The 26,980-nt window shown below is 41.1% G+C and overlaps 1 protein-coding gene across 1 annotated transcript; it reads right to left on the bottom strand.

The window, feature by feature from the left end:
• Positions 1–1,524: 1,524 nt before the first annotated feature.
• On the bottom strand, positions 1,525–23,076 carry pxylp1 (2-phosphoxylose phosphatase 1). The gene is made up of 6 exons (XM_061072806.1): positions 22,975–23,076; positions 20,439–20,581; positions 12,330–12,518; positions 11,118–11,244; positions 4,900–5,039; positions 1,525–4,061 (listed from the first exon to the last, which is right to left on the bottom strand). The coding sequence occupies exons 2-6, from the start codon at positions 20,518–20,520 to the stop codon at positions 3,049–3,051; spliced, it is 1,551 nt and encodes a 516-aa protein (XP_060928789.1). The 5' UTR covers positions 20,521–20,581; positions 22,975–23,076; the 3' UTR covers positions 1,525–3,048.
• Between the last annotated feature and the right edge of the window lie 3,904 nt (positions 23,077–26,980).

Here is a 26,980-nt window from a genome sequence, read left to right on the forward strand (position 1 = left end):
TGAAATTGTTTTTCAAATGTGGAAAAAGAAAGTGATTAAAAAAAATCGATTGGATCCCACCCTTTGTCCAAATTCACATGGAAATTCATCGGGCTCTTTTCTGGCACACGATGCAACCTTCCTACTCGTAGAGTCTTTATTTTATTCCCTGAAAAACAAACCAAATAACAGGGGCCAAAACGTCTGGGTGGAGGTAATATTGATATCACACATATAACACACGAATATTTAGTCATATAGCTGAAAATACTTCAAATACAAAATGTAAAATCATTTACATCAAAATTACAATCTCTCATCCACAAGGGAGTTCAGACGCTTTGCTGTTTCACTCTAGTTATTTCAGGTGCATCCTCTCTGCTGGAATCATCCTTGAGTTGTAACTTTTATGTGACTGGACTCTACCTACCTGTGACAAGCTGAATTCATTAGACATGTATGCATGCATGTAAGGTCTCACAATAAACACTGCATTTCAGGGCAAAAAGAAAGTCATGAAGTCTGATTAACTCTGAGCAATAAAACTGGCTAGGCACAGACCTTGGGTTATAAAATAGTTTGCACAGCTCTGTGAGTTCTCAGGGCCACGTTATTATTGTGAAATGGAAGATTTGGAGGTGAGTTTGGAAACACGAGGATGCCTTCTGTAATCAAGCCAAACCGAGTAAACAGGAGAGTTGAACTTTGGCATTAAGAAAAACAAACATCATACCGTCCCTGTGATAATGCATTGGTGGTGGAAGCATCACGTTATGGTGGTGGTTCTCAGCAGCAGGGACAGGGAGACTAGTCAGAATCAAGAGAGAACGAATACAAGATACAGAGAAGAAAACCTGCTCCAGAGTACATGTGACCTGAGAATGGGTCAATGGGTCTTTCCTTACGACAGGGACTTAAATCATGCAGCAGTCACAAGTCTGGAGCGTCTTTGTGAAAAGCTTCTACATAATTAACACAAAGGGTCTGAATAGTTTCACTTATATTTTGTAAATTTTTGTCTAACAAAATAAAAAATGGAATGAAAGCCGATTTTTTTGAAGTCACTGTAATGTACAGTATAGACCATAGACTGAAAATAAAGATGGACGACATGTATCCACTTCCTCCCACAATCTTGAAATGAAGCTAAAATATCCTGCTTACAACACACAGTGTATTCAGAAACATTCTGCCCAGAAGTGAATCACACGTTTCACCCTTTATAGCATTAAATAACGAATTAAAACAAACTGGCTGGTCAAATAAACCCTTAAACAAACAAACTAAAACGACAGAAACCATCTTTGAGGAAAATGTATTTGACTAGTACCTGTTTGGTCCATGTCCCCTTCACTAACATGGAGAAGATGGGGTTTATTATCTATACTGCAGTCAGCCACCAGGTGGTGGTTGAAACTTGAGCTTCACTTGATATTGGGAGCAGTCATGACATCCATCTATATATAGATTATGGTACATTCCAAACAGGCATGAACTGTCACCAGCAAAGCAATCACAATTGATAAAAAAGACTGCTGTATCATATACAATGAAAACACAAGTATTTATTTGACTGTATGTGCTTTACAGTAGAATTCAAAATGAACCGTGGATCACGGTCAGATTTAGTACCCAACAAACAACCACATCGGAATGTGAACAGTTCTATCAAAAATATCATAACACAGATGTTCTGCAGCAGCAAATTAATGCACGTAAAACACTGATCATGTGACAGCACCGTAACCAATTTGAAGAAAATTAAGAAAAAATATCCATATCAATAAGTGAAAGAAATAAACAATACTGTTAAGACAGCTACTGCAATGAAAATGAATACTCAAAGAAATACTAAATTGACAAATGAAGTAACATAGAAGTCACTAAAACTAAGTAATTTGACCCAAATTAGCCAAACGTTTATTTTCATTGAAAAGATTATTATATCATAAAATATTTCCCAAAAATGTTTTTTCCAGCATAGTATTTCCAGCTTGGATATTCCCTTATTTCTTGCAGGCGTTTGGGAATACCTTTACAATTCCATGGTATTATGGAATGTAGGAATAAAGTGGCTAAGTGCCGTACGACTAGGCTGTGCGATGTGACGATAAATACTGTGTGACATGAGAAAAACATCTATCATATTATATTATGCTCAATTGTTTTTAACTGCACGGATGCAGGCAGGAAATCTGAACAAAGGCAACACAAACAAACATGGAGGAGAGTGATCATGACGCAGAGCGGGGTGATTGTGGACAGGAGAAGGAGGAGGACTTCCAGCCAAGAATTAAAAAAAAGGAGCGCACACCTAAAAGAGTAGTTGTGACCTCTGGAGCATGGATGTGGACAAGGTATGAGAAATCATACATGGAACAGAAAACAGTTCTCACATGATGGAGCAGAATTGTCCCCGCGACAAACCCACTAACCTTTTTCAGCACCTTCATAAGATTCATGAATCATCAACATTATGGAGACGTACGATGGATAAAAGCCACATCAGGGCAGTCGTGCTCAGAACACACATGTAAAGTGTTCTTGGGTCTCTTGAAAGGTGCTATATAAATTCAAGTTTTTATTATTATTAAAACAAACCCTAAACTTTAAGACTTCCTAAATAAATCATAATGATGGATGGAGATAACAGCCGATGTTGTAACTTAACATCTGTGATGACATTTACCAAATATACACAGTCAAGAAAAGGTATGACAAGTAATAATATGAATTGTTATGTTATGTTGTCTGGATAGGAGATTTTGGTCGTATCGCACAGCCCCACCAGAACTCCCGTTGAATTGTTTATCTCTCACACATTTGCTTGAGAAGATTTAAAAGATTCAAAAAAAGTCTTTCTGAAAGTTTGTAAAAATGTTAGAATCTGAAGACCTCTGAGCAGAAAATGTTCAGTACCGAACACTAACATGTTAAAAGACTACATTTCAAAACATGTAGAAAGTTAAGACACTGTGAGCAGCCTATAAGTGCACCATCTTCAAAAGTGGAAAACAAAAGAGTACATCCATCCTTTCTCTTTCACCCTCATGTAAATCTGTCCATCTGTCACCCGGGGCGTCTGTAGCAGGCGCCTTGGTAAGTAGTGGCGTTGAAAATACTAAATATGTCTCTCCTGACAAAAGACAGGAATTTCTTCAGAGGGCAGAGGGGCTGGCCGGCATGACGGTTGTGGGAGCGACAGAAGGTGGTATGAAATGTTACATCCTCGCCGTTGTACAGCACCCTGATGAACAGTTCCCCGTCTTTTGCTTTGCCAGCTTTTTTTTTCAGCTGCCCTTGCACTGTTGGGGGACTCTTCCACAGTTCAAACACCACTCTGGCTGCGAAACGTGGGAACCTGGCCTCCTCCAGGCCGAGGGCGCTCAGCAGCGGGGCCATGGTGACGTCATGAGCTGAAGAGACCGTGAAGACCTCCTCGCCGCCTGCTCGAGGCTGCCTTCCAGCCTCGCTGCTCTTGGCAACACGCTCCATCTTGGCAGCCGTTCGGTTCAGGTAGGGGTACATAGCCAGGATGGCATATTTACGGTACAGCCCCACTCTTCGCCGATCCACCTCATCATCTAACTGCTGCCGACGGATCACAGCAAACTGTGCCATTGTCAGACATCCACCACTGCCGCTCTCCCCCACGCGAACACATGGGAAAGACAGGCCGTGGCACAGGTGGCACAGCAGGGAGTCTATAGGGTTAGAAGCTCTGAGCTGGCGAGTAGGCAGACCCAGAGTCCGTGCCATGTCGGCGTAGTTCCTCTCCAGCTCGGTGTCGGCCACCCGCAGACGATACTGCCTTCTCTGCTCCTCCTCGAGGTATCGGTTCCTGGCCGGGCAGTCACAGGTCGAACCGCAGAACAACGTGCTCCACTGGTGACGCATGGTCAGCTTCGACCAATCAAAATCCGGGAGGAAGCCGTAGAGGAAGGCCAGTCCGCTCTGGAGAGTCCGGCTCTTTCCTGTGGTCTCCACCCACAACTGGCGAGGCGTCCAATTGGAGGGGAGTAGATTGTGGTGCTTGTAGGCTTGATGGAGGAGCTGCCCATTGTGTAAGTGCTGCACCACACCTGGAATAGGACAAGGACAAAATATTTTTTAAATATATCTGATTAATTCTCATAAGAACAGAGACATTTAAGTGTCAATTAACTTGATGGAAAGATTTATCATTATCAGGTGAACTGACTTTACCAACAATAACCCTGTACAAAACACAAGACTCTGAAGCTAGGATTAGAGAACAGGACTTCTAAAAACCTAATATATTTTAAAGACGAGTTGCATCATGAACATAAGGAGAATTTATCTCTATAATCTTAAACATGCCAACATCCAAAGATTAGAAAATATTGGCACATCACATAGGATATTGATATCACGTCTCTCAGGTGGAAAGCCAACGTAAACAAAATGGAGGCTGGCGTGGAGCCACAACTTGCTCCAATGTATGCAGTCGAGTATGGTAAACGAGGCTGGATGAGAAAATATCCTTTCGGTTAGATTTAAAATATTTAGAATATCAACAGTAGCATGATAGCAGCTCTCGCTGTCCCTCTCATTGGCGGTTGTGATTTTGCTCAGAAATCTTCCTGAGGTTAAAGCCTAAATATCAAACCCAATTATTGGGGCAGCTGTGATGATCGACTTGAGATCACTTGAGATGACTTGGAAGGATTGTTCACTCTGCAGCTTTTTCTGAGGACCGAAATGTTCCCAAAAGTACACTGCACACTGAATGCTGGACTTGTAGAGTCTCTGTCGACTGAGTGGTCTCAGACTGATAATTCCAAATCGTTGACTGCCAGGGGGAAGCCCCAAAATAAACCTGTAATATTGGTCAATAAGTACAGTTTTGGTTCATGAGAGTAGATGAGATCTTGTGGGGATGAGACCTTCCTTCCCTACCTGTCTGTGTGAGCTCTCCCATCTCACAGACACTGTGGTTGGGCAGACGGGGAGCAGAGCCCAGTGAGGATTCCCAGTGGCCTCGGCTTCCTTGGCCCATGTGGCTGATGAAGGCGTTCAGCATGGGGTGGGATGGCTGCCTAAGGGAGGTGAGGGACAACCAGAAGTAAGAACCACATAATGGGACATGGCTTGGTTTTACATTTACACTCATGGCTGCTAATGTTATTCTTATTGTTGATGAAATATTGTGATGTCATTGTGATGTCATTGGGATGCTGACAAAAATGGTTTTACTTATAAGAGTTGTTAGAGTGCATAACAAATTACAGTCTTAAATTGTCTCTGTTTTAAAACACTATCATTGTAGACAGGAAAACAAACTGTCAGTCATTTTGGCCAATACAAGGAAAATTCCTCACTATTGATACATATCTAATTTTAAAATGATACCTTGTTAACCTGCATGTACATATGTATGCTGGTTTCTACTGGCCTAGAGTTCCGATCTTCATCCAACTTCAGAATAAAACTTGGGAGCCAATATCAGTAAGGAGACAGTTTCTTATGTTTTTTCGATATACCAAAAAATATTATTCTGGTTAGAATGGGATCTCTGGGCTCAGTATGTAACTCGCAATATCCACCACCAGGGGTCTCTCTAACACAGTTGAGCTACAAAACGTGTTCAATATGTGTGGGTGGGAATATGGGAGATAGAGATAAAAAAAAAGATGAAAGCATTTTGACACACTCACAAACACTGTCACACACACTCTCACTCTCACTCTCACACACACACACACACACACACACACACACACACACACACACACACACACACACACACACACACACACACACACACACACACACACACACACACACACACACACACACACACACACACACACACACACACACACACACACACACACACACACACACACACACACACACACACACACACACACACACACACACACACACAACCACAGCCACAATCCCACCCAGGGTTGAGGGCAGTGAGAGGAGCAGTCAGTGATCTCATAGATTAGAGATGATTGAAGATTACAGTTTAATATAACAAATCTGCGAGAGCAGCACCAGATCACTCAGATTAACAGAAGCATACGCACGTACTCTCACACACACACACGCACGCACACACGCACACAGTTTCCATAGTGATCATGAAGTGGTTCAGCAAGACGGCATTAAAATCACAACCCTCTGTCATTACCCTTAAATCAATACATTACTATGGGATATGTATATATTGTTTTTTTCTAAGTTGTTATTTTTCTTAAATTAAGGCTTTAAAGACAAACTCTGATTTCAGAGCTCATGTGGAAATATAAGCCTAGATTTTCTATTTTAAGGACATAGTTTCCTTTTTATGTCGGTTTGCATCAGCATCTGTCATCCCCATCTATCCTCTCTCTGCATTATCAGACTAAAACCACATGAACACATGGGAGTGGTGAAGTGGAATTAGGTGCCCGGCGCTGCTCTACTCTGTTCTGTCGTCAGCAGATGAGTTTGCTGACGAGTGGGGAACAATCTGGATTACACTGGGAGACGGGATGTCAGCGGCCGGGGACTGCGATGTGGACAAAGAGCCAGCCGGGCTGTCTATACAGCTGATTGTTGCTTACCAAAGATTACAGATCCCAATTACATTAAGCATGGATTATTATCACTGAATAGGTTAGGGAGAGGGATTAGTGAGGAGGGGATGGAGAGATGAGGAAACAGAGTTGAGATAAATTAACGAAATGAATAAACAGAATAGGATGTGATGGTGCTCTCTAAACTGAGGGAGAAAGGAAAAAAAGAAGCGGAAAGAGAGAAGAGATGTGGCCTGCTGGAGAGAGAGCTCAGTTAACCGCAGACGGAGACAGTGGGTCAGGAAGCTGGTGCCAGCACACACACAGGCAGGCAGGCACTCACAGGCATGCACACACACACACACACACACACACAGTGACTGAACGCTCTGTAAGGGTCCAGCCCAGGGCATATGCTCGATGAGATCCCTGTAATTACACTCTGGTCTACATAAAAAGAGAAGTACCTACATTATTACCAGGACACAGACATTTGAAACAGTAATTTAATGTTCCATCTGCCTCCAACATGAGCACATTTAACCCACAAATAATCCAGTAACACACTTTAACTGTGTGCTGAACCCACACAGCCTCCCTGTGGTGTCTCAGGGAAAAAACCTTCTAATGCATATGAAGGGTTTAAACATGTTTACAGCTTTCTTTCATTTGACATAAATGAAACTGTATTAAAGGACAAAAAGGAGCTAGTAAAAAAACACAAGACTGCTCATCTCAAACAGAAAGGGAAAAGAGGAGAGGAGCGATTGTGGGACATGATGTCATGAAGATGAGAAGTAAGTAGGCCAAAGTTCAGACAGAACATCTGGAGTCCGGACGAAGATGAGGGATTTGTTTTGAGACACTTGAAGCCTGATGTGAAAGTAAATGTAAAGTGTTCAGTGCGCTGTGGACATGAACAGCTTAAATCTTACTTATGATTCTGAACTGTGCAATAATAGATTATTTTCTAATATAAAGAGCTTTCTTGATGGTTAATGAATAAAAGATGTGGAATTCTTATCCCCCATTAAAAAACCACATGGTGGAGTTTTCCACTCTCGGGTCACACCAGGTTGCAGCATAGTTTACTGCTCAGTTGGAGGGCTGGTGATTATCTGTTACAGGATATCACATGTACAAAACCTGTGTATTGTCAGCTCACGATTCAGTGCATGTTTGGACGATTATTGATATTCTTCGACAGAGTGAGCAGGATGGTTAACATCTTAACAAGTTGGAACATCACGTGGGAGACAATGTATTTATTCTGAAGTTCTCCTGGTTCTAAAATGTGACAGAATATATGAACAAATAATGAAAGCTATTTAAAAAAAAAACTAAATATGCCAAAGGTGCTTGTGATGTCACGTTGAAATTTGGTTCAGATAATAGCCTCCATAAGATGATCCCTAAAGACCTTGATTACCCTTTGATTTCCGTGTAGTGCTGCCTAGTGAATTCATCTTTAAACTATTTTTGTGATAATAGATTGAGACTCTTTTGTTTTTTGGGGGATTTTGAGTGAAATGGTCAGCCACTGAATAAACTGCCACACATTCATGTTCCCCACAAGATGAATTGTAATAACTCTGGTTACTGATATTTCATTGATGATAATATTTCAATTGTCCAGTACTTTGATTATGATTAAAAACCTGCTGAATTCATAATTTCCTCATCAGTCAGATGAACTCTGTGTTAAGAGAGAGAGCTAAATAACATAACATAGGGTTTTTTTCTATCATGGGGCGATTTGTCAGGATTTGTTTGCTCAGTGGGACGCACAGTCATGTTAAGTTGTGTGCACCGATGACATGTTGGAAGTATGCAGGTCACAAACCACAGTAAGAGCCGGTCTCACATGGTATGGTTGTATTCCTCACTCAAAGATTTTCAGCTGATCTACAGACCAAACGGTGCAGAACATATTTGCATCTGGTTCATTAGACTTGTTTGTACTGAGGGATAACGCTGCTAATGAAGCTCTACTAATCTGCTGACAAACACATTTAGCATCTGAAAGCATTAGTAAACACTAATGTTGTCTCAAATCACACAAATTCAGATAGAAAGGTCTAAAATCACAGAGACCTGAACATAGAGAGACTTTTAAAACTGAAGTTTCTTTCATGACTGGCAGAGCACATACAGTAAGCAGCTGTACAGACTGAGAGTAGACCGGCACAGGTTACCAGGACCACACTCCAGAGAGCGACTGCCCCCTGCTGGGACGCCTAAGTGGAAACACATGTCCTGGAGGCTTGGATTGGCAAAGCTCGGCTAAAGAGAACAAACCCCAGCCCATGGAAAAAAACATTAAAACCAAATGCATGTATAGACCTGCCAAAATGAATGATGGTATCTAGATATCGTCTGTCTCTGCTTTCTGTTTCCTCATTGAAAATCAGGGTGTTATGGATGCTGGATGTTCTCTTGTTACCTTTCACACAAAGACACAATGAACAACACGCATGTCATTGTGTCTTTGTGTGTGAGATGTGGCTTTTCACAATTGGTTTTAAAGTAATATGCATATCACATAACCGTTTAAGTGCGCAAACAGGAAGTAGTTTGTCTACTCACAGTCGGCTGACTTATAGAAAATGAAACTGACTAGAAACAACAATGGTGAAAATTAAGAGCACAGGTTTCTTTGCTTGGTAAAAACAACGCAGTGGAACTGTAACTGACAGTAAGTGTTGACGATTTTCATTCAGCACTGGTAGTAGAGTAATGACTGAAGCAAATGAGGCTGAATGGATCATCGTTTCCAAATGTTTCAGTTTTCTTCTGTCCAGACTCCAAACAACATCGCAGCTTCTGGGGCCAGCAGCATTTCCAAACTTCACTAATTTCGGTGCTTGAAAAGGTTTTGTGGTTATAGGCGTAAACGTATCAACAGTGATAGTGTGGATGTAGCTTGAGATGCAGGTATAGTATACTGGAAGTGTAACAGGCACCACATTGTCAACTAATGTGTTCTGGATCTAATTTCACATCTTACTACTGAGACAGAGAAATAGGTGTGCAGCATGACTGATCATGACTCACAGTATATTGTTCTTGGAAGTTGAGTAACACAGCCCGAAGCTACAGTGCATAATGACACCATGATGATTTGATGGTAACGGTCATCTCTGCTTTAACTTTAACTTTCTCAGTAAGTACAAACAACAAAATGTAAATGTCAGCAATGAAAGCATCCCGACCTCCATACTAAGCGGCTTTTGTGAAGGATGACCCACTTTCAACTCCAGTTTAAAGACCAAAGGTATCGAAAATATCTAATAATCAAATGAACATGACAGATCAACTGCATCCTATCAATCTGAAACGCAGCTGCCTGTGCCAGCTCGTAAGATTACAGCGTGCCTGTCCTTGTCCAGATGTGCAAAGCTGATGAGGCTGAAGTGAAAGCCTCGTGCAAAGTTAAGTCGTTGGCTCAGTCTGAACTCAGGTACACAACCCCAGAAAAAAAAGAAGTGAGAGGCCGCAGGGAATTTAATGACCACATGGTGGAAATAAATCATCCTGGAGGATGTGGGCGAACGCGTCAAAACCATCTGACCAAACCACATTTTCTGGATTTAAAAGCTGTTATCCACATGCAGAGTTAACATAAATTTAAGGTAATGTACTCACACCAAGTGCAAAAGTGCTGATTTCAGATTTCTGAAGCTGAGGTGCTGAAGCAAGCCGGCTCATCAAGCCTCTAAATGGGCAGCAGAACCAATGAGAAGAGACGGTGGCAACCAGAAAAAAAGTCTAGTTACAGTTGACAAAATACAGCATATGAATAAAATGAGGAAACAATAGTAAATCAAGCATTTGATTTGTGCCTTTTCCAGACTCTCTGCTGTAGTAACAGTTCTGTTCTGCTCAGTGAGGATGTTGCCTAAATCGTCAACTCTGTGTCAAAAGACCATAATGTTTATGTGTACATATCCATCTGAATGAAAGCACAGCAGAACAGATGTAGCAAAACAAATGTACCAGCTGTCGCTGACACACGAAGAGACTGCAGAACCAAGGGATTGTGAAAGTAAATCAGATTTGCCCCAGCGCACGTACATGCATACAGTTTCTGCTCGTCGATGTTACTGTCAAGTCTTCTATGTCTTGTTTTCATTGTATTTTCTAAAACATTTGAAGTTTATTTACATTTATATTGTTCAGCTTCAAAGCTTCAAGAGTAATTCTAGCTCAACTTCATCATGTGAAATTGGTTTAAATAAAAACTGTTGTATGAAGTAGTTCCTGACAAACCATAAAAACTCTGGTGTGTGAGCAAGATAAGCTTCACAAGCTTTACTGCAGCGTGATATATTACATTTTATTCTAAGGTACGGTATTTCTGTATTTATGCATTTGCAATGTTTACCTTGGTGCTATTTGAGATCATAGAATAAATTGAATACCAATTCAACAATGTGCACATAATTCTCAAAACACCCAGTCCCTTTCATGGTTTCACAAAACCAAGTAAACAGGCTCAAGAGTCCTTTCAACATATATTCATCCACTTAAAATATGACCATTACATACTCATTCTGAAAAAGTGACATTTAGTGCGTTATTAGATTTTTGGTGGAACTGTGTGTGTACCTGCTGGGGGACAGGGTGCAGTCGATGGCTGGTCGCTTGGTCTTGGGGATATAGTAGAGTGGGTAACGGTCTCCATGCCGAATCATCACCTGGACAGACAGCAGCTTGTAGTCGGCAGGACTGTGACCTGTGAGGAGACTTTCATCAGCATCATAATAAAATCCATATTACACTGGTTAATTAAAAGAACGCGTTTGAGATAACTCAAAGGTAGGAGTCTATGTAGTCATAGTGTAGTGGTTCCAATGGTAGATAAAATAAGAGTTCATTTTGTTCTTTTTTAAGTCCCCTTCCATATATTCAGTTAGTTTAGTTTGTAAAGCATAACAAAAAAATCTCGTTTGGATTTCACTGTTTTCACCAAACACCAAACATCCTGCTTCAGTTCCCCTGAAAGTGAAGATAAAGAAAACTCTCAAATAAAGATCCACACAGCCCCAGCTAAAGAAAACTTAAAGGAGGAAGTGGACAATTAGTTCCGATGCTTCCACCAACTCACAGTTACTGGTAATTGCTTGATACTCAAATCCACTGGGAGACTTAAATGTTATATCCCTACGTACGTATCCTGGGAAGGATCAGAGGAAGGATTTTTGTTTTCCAGATCCAAGATGCACTTCAGAGTCGAATGGACTTAACATGACACAAATGCGGTGAGATCCCATACTGTGTTTTACGTTGCATACTGGGGCTGGACTTTCGAGAGGGATGGAGCCATTTCACTGACTTACTGGATCTAAGTCTAAGATGCCACTGCATATTTGCTTATAGGCAAATATTTGTATGACTTTTCAGTGGAGGAGTAAAAACGAAACACAAGGTTCGATGTTGCAAAGCTGGAGAGCGAGAGCACACTGCAGCTTTATAGATGATGCAATCTAGTGGAAATTACTTTTGTACAATTAACACATCCCGTCCTGACACACTAAATCTGACATTATTACAATATTAAGTATTTATGCGTTATCCATTAGGTCATCAGTTTCTACCAGTGACAGAGTTCGTCCAAATCTGTTTTTAATGCTCTGAAATAGTGATGCGGCCAAATTGGAAAGAATTCGCTTGATTAACTAAGTTCATTGACGATGGTTTCGCATTAGTTCAGATTGAGGTCTTTCAGAAATACAAATTATACATGTAAATAACATGTTAATGAAGGCCATTGGTGCTAAGATAAGGTCGATATTGAGTTGGTCAGTGTGCTGGTCTCACCCTCCCAGGCCTGTTCAGTGTGGTTGGGGGTGTTGCAGTAGCCATAGGCCTCAGATATAGGGTTGGGTTCCTGGGTGTGAGGCACCGGGAACACCCTCTTTCTACTCTTCCCAAGCGCCACCCCATTGCCTCCATCTTCAGCCTGGAATGGTCGCTCCTCCACTGTGGGGGTGACGGGGATCAGGTTCACTGGAGAAAAAGAGATTAACAGAGGAGAAAGAGTTATAAAGAAGATGAAATGGAATAAAGAGATGGGCAACTGATAAAACAGAGAGAAAAACCCACTAAGGTATGCAAAAAAAGGCCAGCCCATCTATTGATAATTGGCTCTTTAGTATTTGGTATTCAAGCCTTGACCCAATCAATCAGTATCACGCCTCCTGACAAAACACAGCAGGGTTAGGGTTATATATTCGACAGGCCTAATATTTATTATATATTATTCAGCATGCTAATATATGGGAATTGCCACAAAGCACAGGCTGATGTCATTCGTTTTGCAGATTTTTGTTCATATAATTAAGTGTTGGCTAAGTCTGACCTGATTACATTACCTTTACATTTCATGACAACCCAACTAATTCAAGTGAAATTTAAAAAAAAATTAGAGAATCATCTTGATCATTTGGCTTCATCTTCTGGACACCGTGGACATCTGTACCAGATCTCCGGCCAATCCATTCATTAGTGGTCAGGAATATGGTAAAATAAAAACAGACGGATCAACATGGTTGTCCTTGGAGCAAAACTGCTGCTAAAATGAAAGAGAGTCATTTTTGGAGCTGATAGTGTTAATAACCTAAAACCTGGTAAAGGCACGAATCCAAGATCGATTCACAGGCAGTAATTCACAGTTTGGAACACGGAAATTCAAAAAAGCCAACTGACCATGAAGGCAGTGGCAGAGTGCTCAAAATGAAGTGAACCAGTGCAACCGTAGTTCATCTCCATGTCAACAGCTCTATTCCCTCAAACTCCTCACTGTTACCAGTGTGTTGCCTGGACACCAGTGACCTGTGACCCCTCAGTGAAATGGTCCAATGGGGGTAGAGGTGTTGTGGGAACTGGAAGGTCCATTCACAAATATCCATCTCTGAAGAAAGACAAGTTGAACCCAGATGCCCCTTTGGCAGCATATTCCCACATCCTTTCCGACAGCACATCTCTGCCTGAACAGTCGCAGCCATGTTGCCTCTCCTGACAGGAACACTGTGTGCTGATATACTAAAGGTACAAGTTTCAGGTCAGCTTATACCAAAAAATAATAACAGACTAATCTGAACTGTAAACATTCAAGTGATAAATGATTTAGATATTTTCAGCTTCACCAGTGACAGGATGTGCTGCTTTCCTTTGTATTACATTTTAGCACATTAAATATCTTTCCATGTTTTGTCCAACCAATCATCTACTACCCAAATTCACAATGTCACCTTGTGCTTTAGACAACTGTGATGGGCATTGTCACAAAGCTCTGGCATTTCATAGCCCCAAATAATTTCAAATTATTGAAATGAATAATCAACATATTAACTGAGTGTAAAAATAACAAGAAATGCCAAATAAATTATACTATCAAACCATCAGCTACCATATAGCTGAAGACACAAAACTGTAAACATAAAACTTCTACAAAATCCAATTAAGTTTTACGATGGTGATACATGACCAACTTTTATGCAAAGAATCTCGAGGGCAAATTAAGGACCTTGCTGTGAAAAAGAGTAATCCGAAAACTAGAATCAGCTGATCCACTCAGGGCTGCAAAGCTTTAAAGAGGCTTCTCTATGTTAATTATCATAAAAAACTAATAGATTAATGCTGGTCAAAGTGATCTCAATCAGGACTAGTCATAAAACAAATAGGAGCAGTGACTTTTTATAGCAAACTTCATATGTTTAAAGATTCAATCCGGATCAACTGGGCAGAAAAACAAGCATATTGAGAGTCCTACAGGCCAATGTTCAAACTATCTTCTGTATTAAGTTATCTTTCAAGTTAAATACGTGTAAATGTCGTCTCTATTACTAAGCAAGCTGTTAAGTCTTAGATTAAAAACAGTTTAGATTTTTTAAATGTAGATTTCTGCAAAAGACTCACCACTGACGAGGAAGAGGAAAAGGTGTGCAGCGACGGCAGAGACCATTTTGACGATGACTCTGTAGCTTGAGGTCCAGCGACACACACACTGGGGCTCATTCATTACCATAACCTGTCCCCCTTACTGCTGTGTGCCCGTTTCACTGCCACCCCCTCACACACGCACACACGCACACGCTGCCTGAACTAACCAAACTTTCAGAGGCCAGTCCAGTCCCAGTTGCCTACACAATGGAGCTTTTGTAAGTGGCTGCCCAACACTACCAAGTGCATACACAGCACTGGCACACAGAGCATACTGTGGTACACACACACACACACAAGTTTCGTACACCCACGCTAAATGTGGCTGGAGTAATAAGACTTCAGAATATGTTTCCAGCTTTCCATCTGCCACATGAAATCTAGAACCCAGCAGGAGGCTGTCTGAGAGCACTTTCAACAAAGTGGACAATCTAATTCGACATAAGAAAGATCATAAATCTATCTCCATTCAGTGAATATGCAGTGTTAATGTGTGTATGTACAAACCCAGAGCTAAACCCACCAAACCCTGTAAATCTTTCACCTGTTTGTTGGTGTGAAATCATCAGCAGCTTGACTTCTACCTGAAGGCAATGAGAGTGCTCTGCCTCAAAAATGCACACAAACTAATGTGTGTCTTCTATAGCACCACAGTCAGTAACGGGTGAACAGCTCCTCAATCAATGCGGTTTGGCCTGAACGTAAAAGGTGCGTCCCCACTCATACTACCTGACTCCACAGTGATGTGAACTGGTAGCACTGTGGAAGCCATTGGAACAAATATTGACACAGACTAACTGCTGTATGTGTACAGATGGACACAGCTACTTAAAGCGGTTCATCATATAGAACAACCTACATCCTGGCTTTTTAAAGCAGATGTACACTAATAGAAGCACACAAATCAAAATACAGTATGTGGCTTTATAAACAATCCGCATGGACACTAATCTTATCTAAGTAGAGATTAAGATCCTCCTCAGCACATTTAATTAAGCACTGATGCTCACTAATGCAGCCAAAGCTGAGTACTGATACACTCCTGATGACCCTCAATGTTGATTGAGGGTCAAAGTTTCAACTCATACAGAATGTGATGCGATATTCGTTTTCGAATTTAATATTATATATTTACTCCGCACAATGGCAGGGTTTTATTATTTTCCCCTGTTTGTGTGTCTGGGTGTGTATACGCATTTGTGTACATGTTTTTGTTAGCTCTTTAGGACCTTTTCCAGCATAAACCTGACCTCATGGGGACCAAAGCCTGGTAGTAATGAGGTCAAACTTAATTTGAAAGTCCTAGTTGAGGTTAGTGTTGTTAGTGTTCGATGTGAATTGTGGTTAGGTTAAAGTTAGGAATTACTTTTTTTTGGGCTGTCCAAATACGGATAGCTGCACAATCCCACAATCCCACCCACGACATTCTGGTTGGAGGGAGACCACTCCACCCCAGTCAGTTGAGTCAGATAATCACGTCATGTATAGCTCAGATATGTATTTTTTGCAGAATCACTGAATCGTATTGGACCACAGACACATCGAAAAAAGTTACTGATCATATGGTAGGTATCCACGATGTCAATATATGAATTCAGAAAATTACGGCGTTATTATTATTATGACAATATACATAAGTTGGCATAGTGAGAGCGGGGCAAAATGTGCGCACAGGATATGCATCACTCCTCAGATGCCTATTATTTAATTTGTTTAATGCTCACACTGACTGATCACAGCTGAGTTGAAAGGCAAGCTCATTCATCCATTGGGTAGTTTTGGTGAGTGTCAGACTGAATCATGAGCTCTGCATGGACTAATGTGGGGAAATTATTTGTGATGACTTACAGCATTTGGAAGAGAATCCCTGCATTAATAATGCAAAACACACACGCCAGAGGGAGACCTGCTTCCCAACACCTGATTAACCCGTATGACACACCAACAGCTCAAACACAGGAAACAAGCTCTTTGAATACATGTGTTGCTGTACAACTCTGACTTAATGTGATGCATGACAGTCTGACTTTAGCTGGTGCTGCAGAATTTCACCATGTCATATAACATTAAAAGGAGCAAGGCGGCTGCAGTTTACTGTATTCATTCTTTGACACTTTTCTAGTTTCTATAAATAGTGACAGCTTTGCTGACCTGCATTACAAGTGGGATGTTTTTGCTTAAGAGCTGAAATTATGTGATGTTGAAGCAGGATTCATCCTGCTTCAACATCACATAATTTCAGGATTCAGGATTCAGGAGCCAATTTTTCTGCAAATCGTTCAAGTGTACAGTAATTTTGGTCTGTGTTTAATTGCTTGATTATTTGCAGGATTAGAAAATGTGTGGATAGATTACCACAAAACTTGGTGGAAGGTGGCCATATTGCCAACCCACTTTTATCTAGTAGAATGAAATCCTAGTATTGGTCTGCTTCTTCCTCACATCACCAATAAACTGCACCGTCCACCAGAGGGAAAGTCAGTCCAGTTGTTTGAGTCTCACCTGAATTCATGTGACAGCTTTTACACCATTGGTAAACACACAACAGTTTGTTTGATCCATATGAAAAATGTAAGGTGTGCCAGCAACCACATTGTGTTAGTCAGTATGTTTCTGCTATGATAGACTGGCAACTTGCCTAGTACCCTAATGTTTGCCAAATGTATACGGAGGCTTCCGCCCAAACGATCTGGCACAGGATAAGCTCATGCAGAAAACAGAACCGAGTGTTTGTCAGCTGATCGCTCCACATACTGTGAAACACAACATGCTTCACAGTTTGATGTTTATCTATAATATCTTTTAAAGTGTCAAATAGTGTTTTGTGCAATATCCACAGTGAAGAAAGCCACGAAGGTCTGAACAGCCTCCCTAGTTCTCTTGGATTTCTGCTCACGCTAATCTGCAACCACACATCGATCGGCCACAAACAAGATACAGTGCATTAACATTCAGAATACAAAGTTATCATATAGAAAGATGCCTTGCCTAGGTATTTTTCACCACTGGGACATTACAACCTGGAGCCAGGAAATTAAATACTTAGAGAACCTGTAAAATATTTATATTGACTTGATTTTATGCAGGTAATAGTAGCCCCCACACATTCCACACATATCATCTATATCAGCTTAGTCAGAAATGCTGTTTCTTAATAATTTGTTATCTTAATCAGTCCTTTTCATGTAAAAAAGTGTAGAAAAAATGTTATGGGGTCAAGTTATCCTAAGAAAAAAACCTTGCTTGCCTTTCAGAGCGTTTATAAAATTTGATACTGAATGACAAGGCATTTTCCCACACTCAATGGTATTTGAGCAATTTGTTCAGTATGCAGCCCTATCTGCTCCAGGGTTAAGCTTTGTCTTTTAATGTGTATCTGCCACTGTGTTGCTCAAGAGAGTATCCAATTTCCAGATTTATATTATAATCCCAAATCTTCTCATTAAAACAGACTATCTCTGGCACTGGCTACACAAGGATGGCATTCAAGTTCAACAGTGAGTGCCAACATTAATGGAAACAGGTATGGGAGGAATGCGGGGAAAAGAATTTGCTAAGTGCTTGGAACTCTGCCTATTTAACACTTACTAGTAGATTGTGGTTTTGGAACAGTTACAAAAATTAGGTGATAAAATGTCACCCCTATTTAACTGTCATACAGGTTCAAACAGCTTTTCATTTGAAGAATGCATGGGCCTGAAGTGTTCCCTTTATTATGGTTTCTCTTCCAAACGTGCTGAATCATATTTGTTTCATTCCATCTCTTTATGTCTTCACCTCTCTCAATCCTCAAAGGCAATGCCTTTCTTTTTCTCTGTTCATATCCTCCCATCATATTCCCCTCTCACTCTGAATCTACCCACGCAACCAACTCCCATCAGGCTGACTCATCTTTCCTTTGACTACCACACAATAAAATTGGCTTATTTTCCCTGTGTTTGAATTCCCACTACTGCAGTGGTCCTCTCATTGTCGTCACTATCTCCCTGGACGTCCCCCGTGTGTCAATCAGCACAGCAATCGCACCCGTCGCAGCCATCCACGTTTTACTTTGCAGCTGCCAGGAGCCAGAGAGATGCATTTGCTGCACCACTGATCACCATCCGTCACTCAGTCCCTCATGTTAATGGTCAACAAACAATAAACACATGGATGAGCTTTTTTTAAGCGCAGGAAGGGGGTGAGGGAGAAGACCAGAATAGATAGCAGACGACATAAAACTATTTAGAGAGAGAGAGCAATAGCAGAAAGGAAGAACGAAAACAGAAGCTGTCCATATATTAAACATGAGGACAAACCCCACATGCTTTTATCCTGTGCGTCTGCTGGATAATGGCTCAAATCCTTCTCTTTGTGTGATGAATAAATGATGGCTGCAGCTTTACTCTGACTGTAGGACTTATCGAGAAAAATAAAGGGAGGCCAGTTTTGAAAGAGCATGTACCTACAAGAAACAATTTCCCTTGATTGAGAAATCACCTAATCAAGTAGATTTCCTGTGCAACAGGAGAGTATCACATCTCAGAAATAGTTATAGCCTCACAGACAAACGTGAAGTTATATCAATAAATATCAAGCGAAAACTGAAAAACACATTCTTCTGTAGAAATCATAGAGTATAATGATTGCGCAGTATTTTTAACATCTAGATCAGCTCAAATTAATCTTAGTCAGCCGCAAGGATTTGTTTCATTGTGAAAGCCAATGTAACAACCTTTGACCCCCTCACCTTTGCTCAAAATAACTACCAACAGCAAACTAGCTAGAAAATCAATATAGCCAGTGCTAAGTGCATTCTCAGTGGCTTCGCTGCATGTAAAAAGTGCCACAGAGTATTAGCTTTGATAGCCGCGTGCTAGGCTCATTGTCGATTAGGAAACACAATGACAGCTGCAGGAGCCCAGGTGTTGTGACAACTGAACATAAAAACACATTTCAACCACCAGAATAGGAGGACAAGGAGGCCATAGCCCATTTAATGTGTGTGACTGTGTTTGTAGCATTTGTGTGAAATCATGGGCGAGAGTTTGGGTCACGGGTCATATACGGATTTGACTTGGAGATAATTGCATGTAACTAGTTGGGTCCAGTACGGAGCTTTGCTAGTGCAGGTGGGGGCGGGTTTGTAAAAATAGACCTGTGAAGGACTTTGCTTTGAGCGTTTTACAAAAGAAGAAGATTGCTGAAGAGGAGATGAGAGGGGTTTTGTGATAATGAGCCATTGAAAATAGCTTACACTGAAACACCTTTTGAGGGAACAATACATTTAAAAATAAAAAAAGTAGATCAAGGACAGCTCAGGAACTTCTGGCTAAGATGCCGTCCAAAATACTTTCCACTTTAATCCTGCGTGTGAGCAAGAGCATGACTTATGCAAGTCTGATCCTATACGCTTATGCAGACACAAGCTTTCGTTCAGCTTGCACAGCATTGGGATTTTTGGGAATCCAGCACAGCGTAGATCAATCTTATACATTTTACCCTCAAATTTCTATACGGGTTTTCATTCGTACTGCATGCCAGGTCTGCCACAACAGGCAATATTTTTCATATCAGATCTGTAAGAAATGCAAATCACCTCTAGTGAAGGGGACACTGTATCTATTACTGAGAGGTGATTTCCTTGCATTCACTGGGGCTGAGAGGGAAACGCTGTCTAGACAAAACCTATACAGGAGGTGCCAAACAATGACTCAATGGGGAAAAGACCTGATTCTGTACACCTAAGCATACCACAGCAGATGGTGCTGAATATTACAGGGAGTCTTTAGGGGATTCTTCTTTGTTTCACTATGAATGCAGTCCCTGGAATGGGAAATCAATTAGAGGAAATGTGTGTATGAACATAAACACACCTGCAAAAAGAAGTTCACCGGCACATGATTGTTTCTCACCCTCGAACCTGAGCACTAGGCCAAGGCTCAGGAGAGAGAAGATAAGTGTAGCAGTTGAGTTTAGCACAAGCACAAATAAAAGTGCACTTACAGAACTGAAGGCTCAGACTGATGATGGCCAGCGCTGCCCCGCCCACCACCACCAGGAGGAGGAAGCGGTTGCGAGCCAGCATTTTATCATGTGATTGGTCCGCGACCCTGTCTGTCAGCCATCCAGAGCACGGCCCATCCCAGCTGCCAAGAAACAAACAGTTAGTTGACTATTGGAATAGAACATTTTATATAAAAAATATATTATTACAAAATTATTATCTTAAGTTGTTTTGTTCGACACAATAAGTAAAAAGAACTGGTGCTTGTGATAAGCAGCTGTATTTTACTTCCTATATTAAAGTGAATGATTAATTGAAAAAAGCTGTTAACTATAGATTATGGAAATACTATCTAGACACAGTCCTTGGAGACTTTTCAAAGTCTGGCCTTTGAATTTTTTTAATCCAGACTGAAATTCAGATTTTCATAAAGTTATAAAGGGAGATGGAGTGAAATTTTGAATGCAAACTATTAAGGAACTTTCTCTAGTTTCTGAAACAGCGGCCCGCACCTTTCCCTTTTTATCTCATGCAGTATCTTTGCCTAGTGTTTGACAATGTCTGCTAAACATCTGCTCAACCGGCAGAAACAAGGTGTGGGGAATTCATTATTTGAACACCGCAACAAAGACATGGCAGCAGACCTGAGAAATTGGATCACTGCAAGAATCTGAGGTGTTCACACACACAAATTAGATTAGTTAGTACTGCAAACACAATGAAAATGGTTTGGTTTTGTTCAGGGAAAATGCAGAGCCATGCACAGCTATAGGTGGAAACATGCATCCTGCTGTATGAACAATTCAACATAAAGTTAGGTCGTTAAGTCTGACGTTAAGAGTTTAATGCTAGCCTTGGATACATTATTCATAATGTATCAATGGATTCTATTTAAAGTAACAATCAAGTGTTTTTAAATGACCCTCTGATGCTCTAATACTTCTTGATATCATCATAATCTGATATTCGATACATCTCAAGAGCCAATAATATTAGAAGTACTAGTGGTGTACCTTTCCCAAAGCCCCTTTGCTACTTCAAGCCAATATCAGTTCGATCCTTTGTCTCCTGTTGTACATTTCAAAACTCCACTGACCTCCCTGAGTGGCTGTGTTGTTACTGTGTACAATCACTGGACAATATAAAGAGTCTTCTTGTTCCATGAGAAATTGTTGACGTCTAAGAAACTACAACCAAATACGACATCATCAAACTGTCACTAGACTTATATTAAGATCATACCAGTAATCAATAATATACACATATACCATGTCTATTTAAGGCTTTATCCAACAGTGGAAGTGAGAACTCCATTCTGCCTCTGCTCAGATTTCATTAAACTAAGAGCTTTTATATGAGTAGTGGTGTAAATTAAAAAGAGAAATAAAAGGAAAACACACATGTTGGTTCAAATTTCAAGCAAAGACCGATTAAATCCAACTCAAATGAAAACATGCATTCCAAGTGTTACACATGGCCCACATGCTCTTTCCACTGGCACACACGTACAGGAGGACATGTACAGACAGTCTGTACCATTTCCCAAACCCACAAGTCATACAGAACTGTGACTAGTCAGTGCAGGGCTGGAAACCAGGGGAGGGACTGACTCTAGCTGCAGTAAATGCAGCCCTGCACAGTGAACCCTACCATTAGGCTGTCTAGAAACCCTCCCTGCTCCAGCCTCCATCTGACCGAGGTGCAGCAAACTGACTCTACAGGCAGAACGACTCCAACAAGTCTGCCCCATTCAGTGGCTGCAGACACACACACTGAGCTTCAGGATGCACAGAACTCCAGTCAAAACACAGGCCTGGATTACTTATCAGTAGATATATATATCAATAACGTGTCTTGTATTTTTCATGGATAAAGGGAGTGCAGGTTGGTTTCTATGCAAATACAAAATATGCATGTAGGTGAACTAACAACTAACCGTGTCTAACTTTGTTATTGCCATTTAACGTGGAGGGATTAATAGTAAGTCTATTACACATTAATTATTGATTAATATGATTACGACTGCCCTTTACATGTCATTTGAATGCCCGAATTTAAGAGTGGACTCTATTGAGTGTGACACACGGTGCAGGGAAGATTCAAGTGTTACCCGATTTTGTCAAGAAGTCAAATCGAACTGAATGAGCAGTACTTTAACCAGGTCTGCAGCTTGGGTCTGCTCCAGCTAGTTAACTAGTTAGCCACCGGTTAGCTAGCTACTTACACCCGAGAGTCCTGTGAGCTGAACAGCCCCAGAGACCCTCGCGAACACACACAGTGCTATCACACAGGTGTCGTTACCCTCTTCCCGTGTGTGTGTGTGTCCGTGTGTGTCTCTACTTGTTGCTGCCATCTCCTCCGGGTCCAGACGAGTCACCGGAGGATTCACGTGGAGCTTTTTGTGTGAGTCGCGTCTCTCGGAGCAAACCGAGTCTCCGCGGCTCAAACGACACATCCACAGCGGAGCAGGAGGCAGCAGCAAGGGCTGAAGGGGGGGGGGGCACGGACAGGGGGGGAGAGGTGAACGCTTCCTACCTGAGGAGGAGTGAGGGTCCGAGCCGCCGGCGGTCTGCTCCCACACTTGAAACCAGCGCTCCGGTTCCTCCGGTACCACCGACACAGCGCTGCAGCCCGGGGTTAAGCCTCACACGACACGAGGAGGGACTTCCTGTCCCACCTTTCAAAATAAGACAGTTCTTGTGGCCAGGAAGAAATGGATGCGAGTCCCCTTGTAAAGTAGTTATTGTGGCACAAATATCCCAAAACAGACAAGAGCTTTTTTGGGGGGGAAATATGCGGTGCTCTCTGCAAAGTGTCATCTGGATGTGAACCTATAATGGTAAATGGAAACTATGGCCCACATAGTTAAAAAAAAAAATATTCACCTTGAGCACCTTTAGTTGAGATGAGTGGCCTAACAATGTGACTGTGGCTCAGGAGGTAGAGTGGATCGTCCACTACCCAGTAGGTCAATGACTCAATTCCAGTCTACCCTATCCCACAAGTTGAAGGTTATTTTATATATAGACCATTTTTGTGGCCCAGATCTGGCAAACACCCCATCAAGCCATGTGGGATGTTATTGGATGTGCAATCATGCCCATAGCCAACTGTGAGGAGTCTGAGGTCCCGGACCATGACAATGGTTTCACATTAGAGAAATGTATTTTTTGCACATAGCAAAAGGCCTCATATGTAAATAATACATGTTAAACTATTTGATTAAAGCTGCTTTAAGACATGTGCTGAACTCCAGGAAGCCTCTGCACATTATCCTGAGGGGCTGCATGTGTGAAAGCAAATTTCTGAGTGAGAGTGTGTGACTCCTCAGACTCTCTCCAGACAGTCCCCTAGTATGAAGTCCACAGAGAGTCAGATGGAGTTGGTGTGAGAAAACAGCAGGACAATGTCCGCGGCGTGATGATTTCTAACATCGACCGATGCAAAAGATAACAAAAATAAAAATAATATCTCAGCATGAACAAGTGGTGCCATGTAGGAATCACAGACAAGGACGTCAAGAGAGCTTTTGGTGATAAGGACCAATGCCATTGTCTATGTGCTGTGTCTATAAATGCAAAATCTCTGCAGCAGGACACTACAGGAGATTCCTGTGTTGTTGTTAACACGTCTGCGTGTCGAATCTCCTGCTCTGTTATTCATGTGTGAAAGAAAACCTCTGGAGAAAGTCCGGACACAATTCTCCAGACTTCCTCCAGAGGTCATGTCTAAAATCAACTTTATTTACAGATGCACCCTCAAATCAGAATTGCAATTCACACACCAATAAAATGTGTTTTTTGAATGTAGCAATAGGCCTCATATGTTTGTATTATGTGTTATCTAATTGACTCACAAACATCTTACCCTTCCAACCCTCACTGCTTTTCTAACCCTTGCTATGGCCCTATGTGAAATATATTGAGATAATTCTTTAACAGATAGTGGCAGATCCAAGCTCAGGACCGGGGGACACTGGACGGCTGAAATCTGATTGAATTCTGAAGTCACTAACCAACAATACTAGCAATAACAAAAACATTTAAGAGTTTTTATTTTTGTAAGCTTCTTTGAATTATACAATGTGCTTTAACAAGGAAAAATGTCCAGATATGTTCAATGATGTGTGGCTTTGAATCAAAGCTATGGAGCTAACAATGAACATGGAATGATTTCGACGTGCACCTTACTGAATCAGGAATTGAGTATGGAAGTTTGAACATAAGATTGTACTCTCTGTACAAATTGTGTCTCCTGATTAAGGAAAAACTAACAACTGCCGCTTGATTCAGGCTAAATCCGGTTTTCATTGAAAAACGAGTCAATGATGTGCTTTTATTTTTAAAGCAAGATATATTTTATATTCGGGTAGAGTGTTATGCTTTGGCTTTTTCTTTCAAACTTGACAGTTGTGGGAAAGCGTATAGCTGGCTGGTTCAGCGCTGCCAAATCCCAACCTCACTGCGCCACCTACTGGACTATAGACAGATGCACATGTGGCCTTCAAGGCTTCGGCTGTGACACAAATGTTGTGTATTCAAATACTTTTGATTGTTGATAACAACAATGCAGTGCGTGGAGTTCTCTCAGCCACCGTAGCTTTAAGCCTCTTGATGTTTTCAAACCACCCACACAGTAGCTTTCATCCCAGTCTGAACACAGGCCACAGGGGGACTGGGATGTAGCCTTGAAGCGTGTTACCAAATTTAATCAGCAGCTTGCAGCCTGTTGACACTATATTATGTATAATCTCCTCCACTTATGTCACATCTGCATCACTGGTATGACCTTGTACAGGATTGGGGGGGGGGGGGGATTTTCCCTGCTGGTTGATTGTGAAGTGTATTAAACCTGCATTTCACTGCTGACAGACAAACTGATGAAGGACCTGAGAACGACTTCATAAGAGATATCATTACACACACGAGGGAGCAGAAAGGGAACAGAGCTCATCGTGACATTACAGGCATAGAGCTGAATGCTTCACAGAAATCCAGAGACATGGTGCAGACTTGGAATATTACATCAAGAAAAAATAAAGATTTATAAGGCAGTGTATTACAAATATTGATTAAGTAAAGTAAAGGGGGTAGATTTATTTTTCTCACTTCTGTCTACCTCCTATAAGAGATGAAAAGTGATGGCTATTTTGGAAAGTCTTCTGAAATAACAAATATTATTTCCTTCTCCTAAACTGCTGCTGACCTAAATTAAAGTCATGAAAGATGAAGGAACTGTAGAGGGGGAATCGACATATTTCCTGAGGCTACGATTTACTCTGACTAAAGTCTGAGCGTCTCTGTGGGAATTCCTGCCCGTCTCTTATTTCAGTATGAATAATTGCTACAGTAGCAGTACATTAAACAGTGCGAGAAAATGTGGGCAGCATCACTTTTAGATCAAATGAATCCTAAGGTTTGGTACTGCATTCGCCAACACCAACCTGTGAGTGTAAATGGCATCTGCAAGCTATTTCTATTTGTGTAACATCTCTGAAGCTGTGGTGTTTCTGCACTGAACTTCCTGTTCATATAGTGTTATGTATTTCTAAACTGTGCCTCCTTACTATGTATCTACTATGTATCGACATTTCATTGGTTGTCTCTGATGATTTTCCGTCCTTTTTCTGTCCTTTAGCTTTAGATTTGTGATTTTAAAACAAGATGCAAGATGCAAAATTAACAGCTAGATGACTACTGCCTGCATCCTTTACTGCTGCTGTGTGGTTGCCACTAATCATTGTCATGTCTGCAGTGACACAGCCCTATCTGCTCATGTGGTTGGTGAATTCTGCAAAGGGACACAGAGTTTAGTCACATCCAGCCTCTGCCAGCGCAAGACACATGAAGACAGGCCTTAAATGTCGGGAGAAAAACAAGCCCACATTGGTGCTCGGTTACCAAGAGAACATAACAGCATGACACAATGCATTCTTTATCAGTTCACCTGGTTCATTTGCAGCTCGATGTGGATACAAACATCAATTCTTCATGTTAACTTTTTTCAGACATTAGTTGACTCAATGCTGGATGTGTTTAAAAGGTCTATTCATTGTGAGGTTATTACAGTAATTAATCTTTCTTCTTAAAACGAATTCAAAGAAATTAAATAAAAGGTATACATGATATATATATATATATATATATATATATATATATATATATATATATATATATATATATATATATATATATATATATATATATATTATAACTGAAAACCTAAATTGCTCATCTTCTGAAAATCAGCTCAGTTCAGCACCTATGATGTTTCATTGATTGACTGAACGTGTTCATGGTTTACAGAAGGCTTCTCATTAGCACAATGTGTGGACTAAATGTTATTGATGCAGAGCAGCAGAGGAGTGTTGGGCCAACAGCCCAGAGACCACCTGATGGGCCCTGCAGACACATTGAGTAGTTTCCTTTGTCTCCTCCGTCTTAGGTGTAGCCTTTATTAAACCGCTGACATTACCCTTTACTTTGGTCTCTTCACATGCAGGAGGGAACTCTCTGTCTCTCTAGCTCACTTCTAAACACTA

Source organism: Limanda limanda, chromosome 6, assembly GCF_963576545.1.
Source record: "Limanda limanda chromosome 6, fLimLim1.1, whole genome shotgun sequence".
NCBI lineage: Eukaryota > Metazoa > Chordata > Actinopteri > Pleuronectiformes > Pleuronectidae > Limanda > Limanda limanda.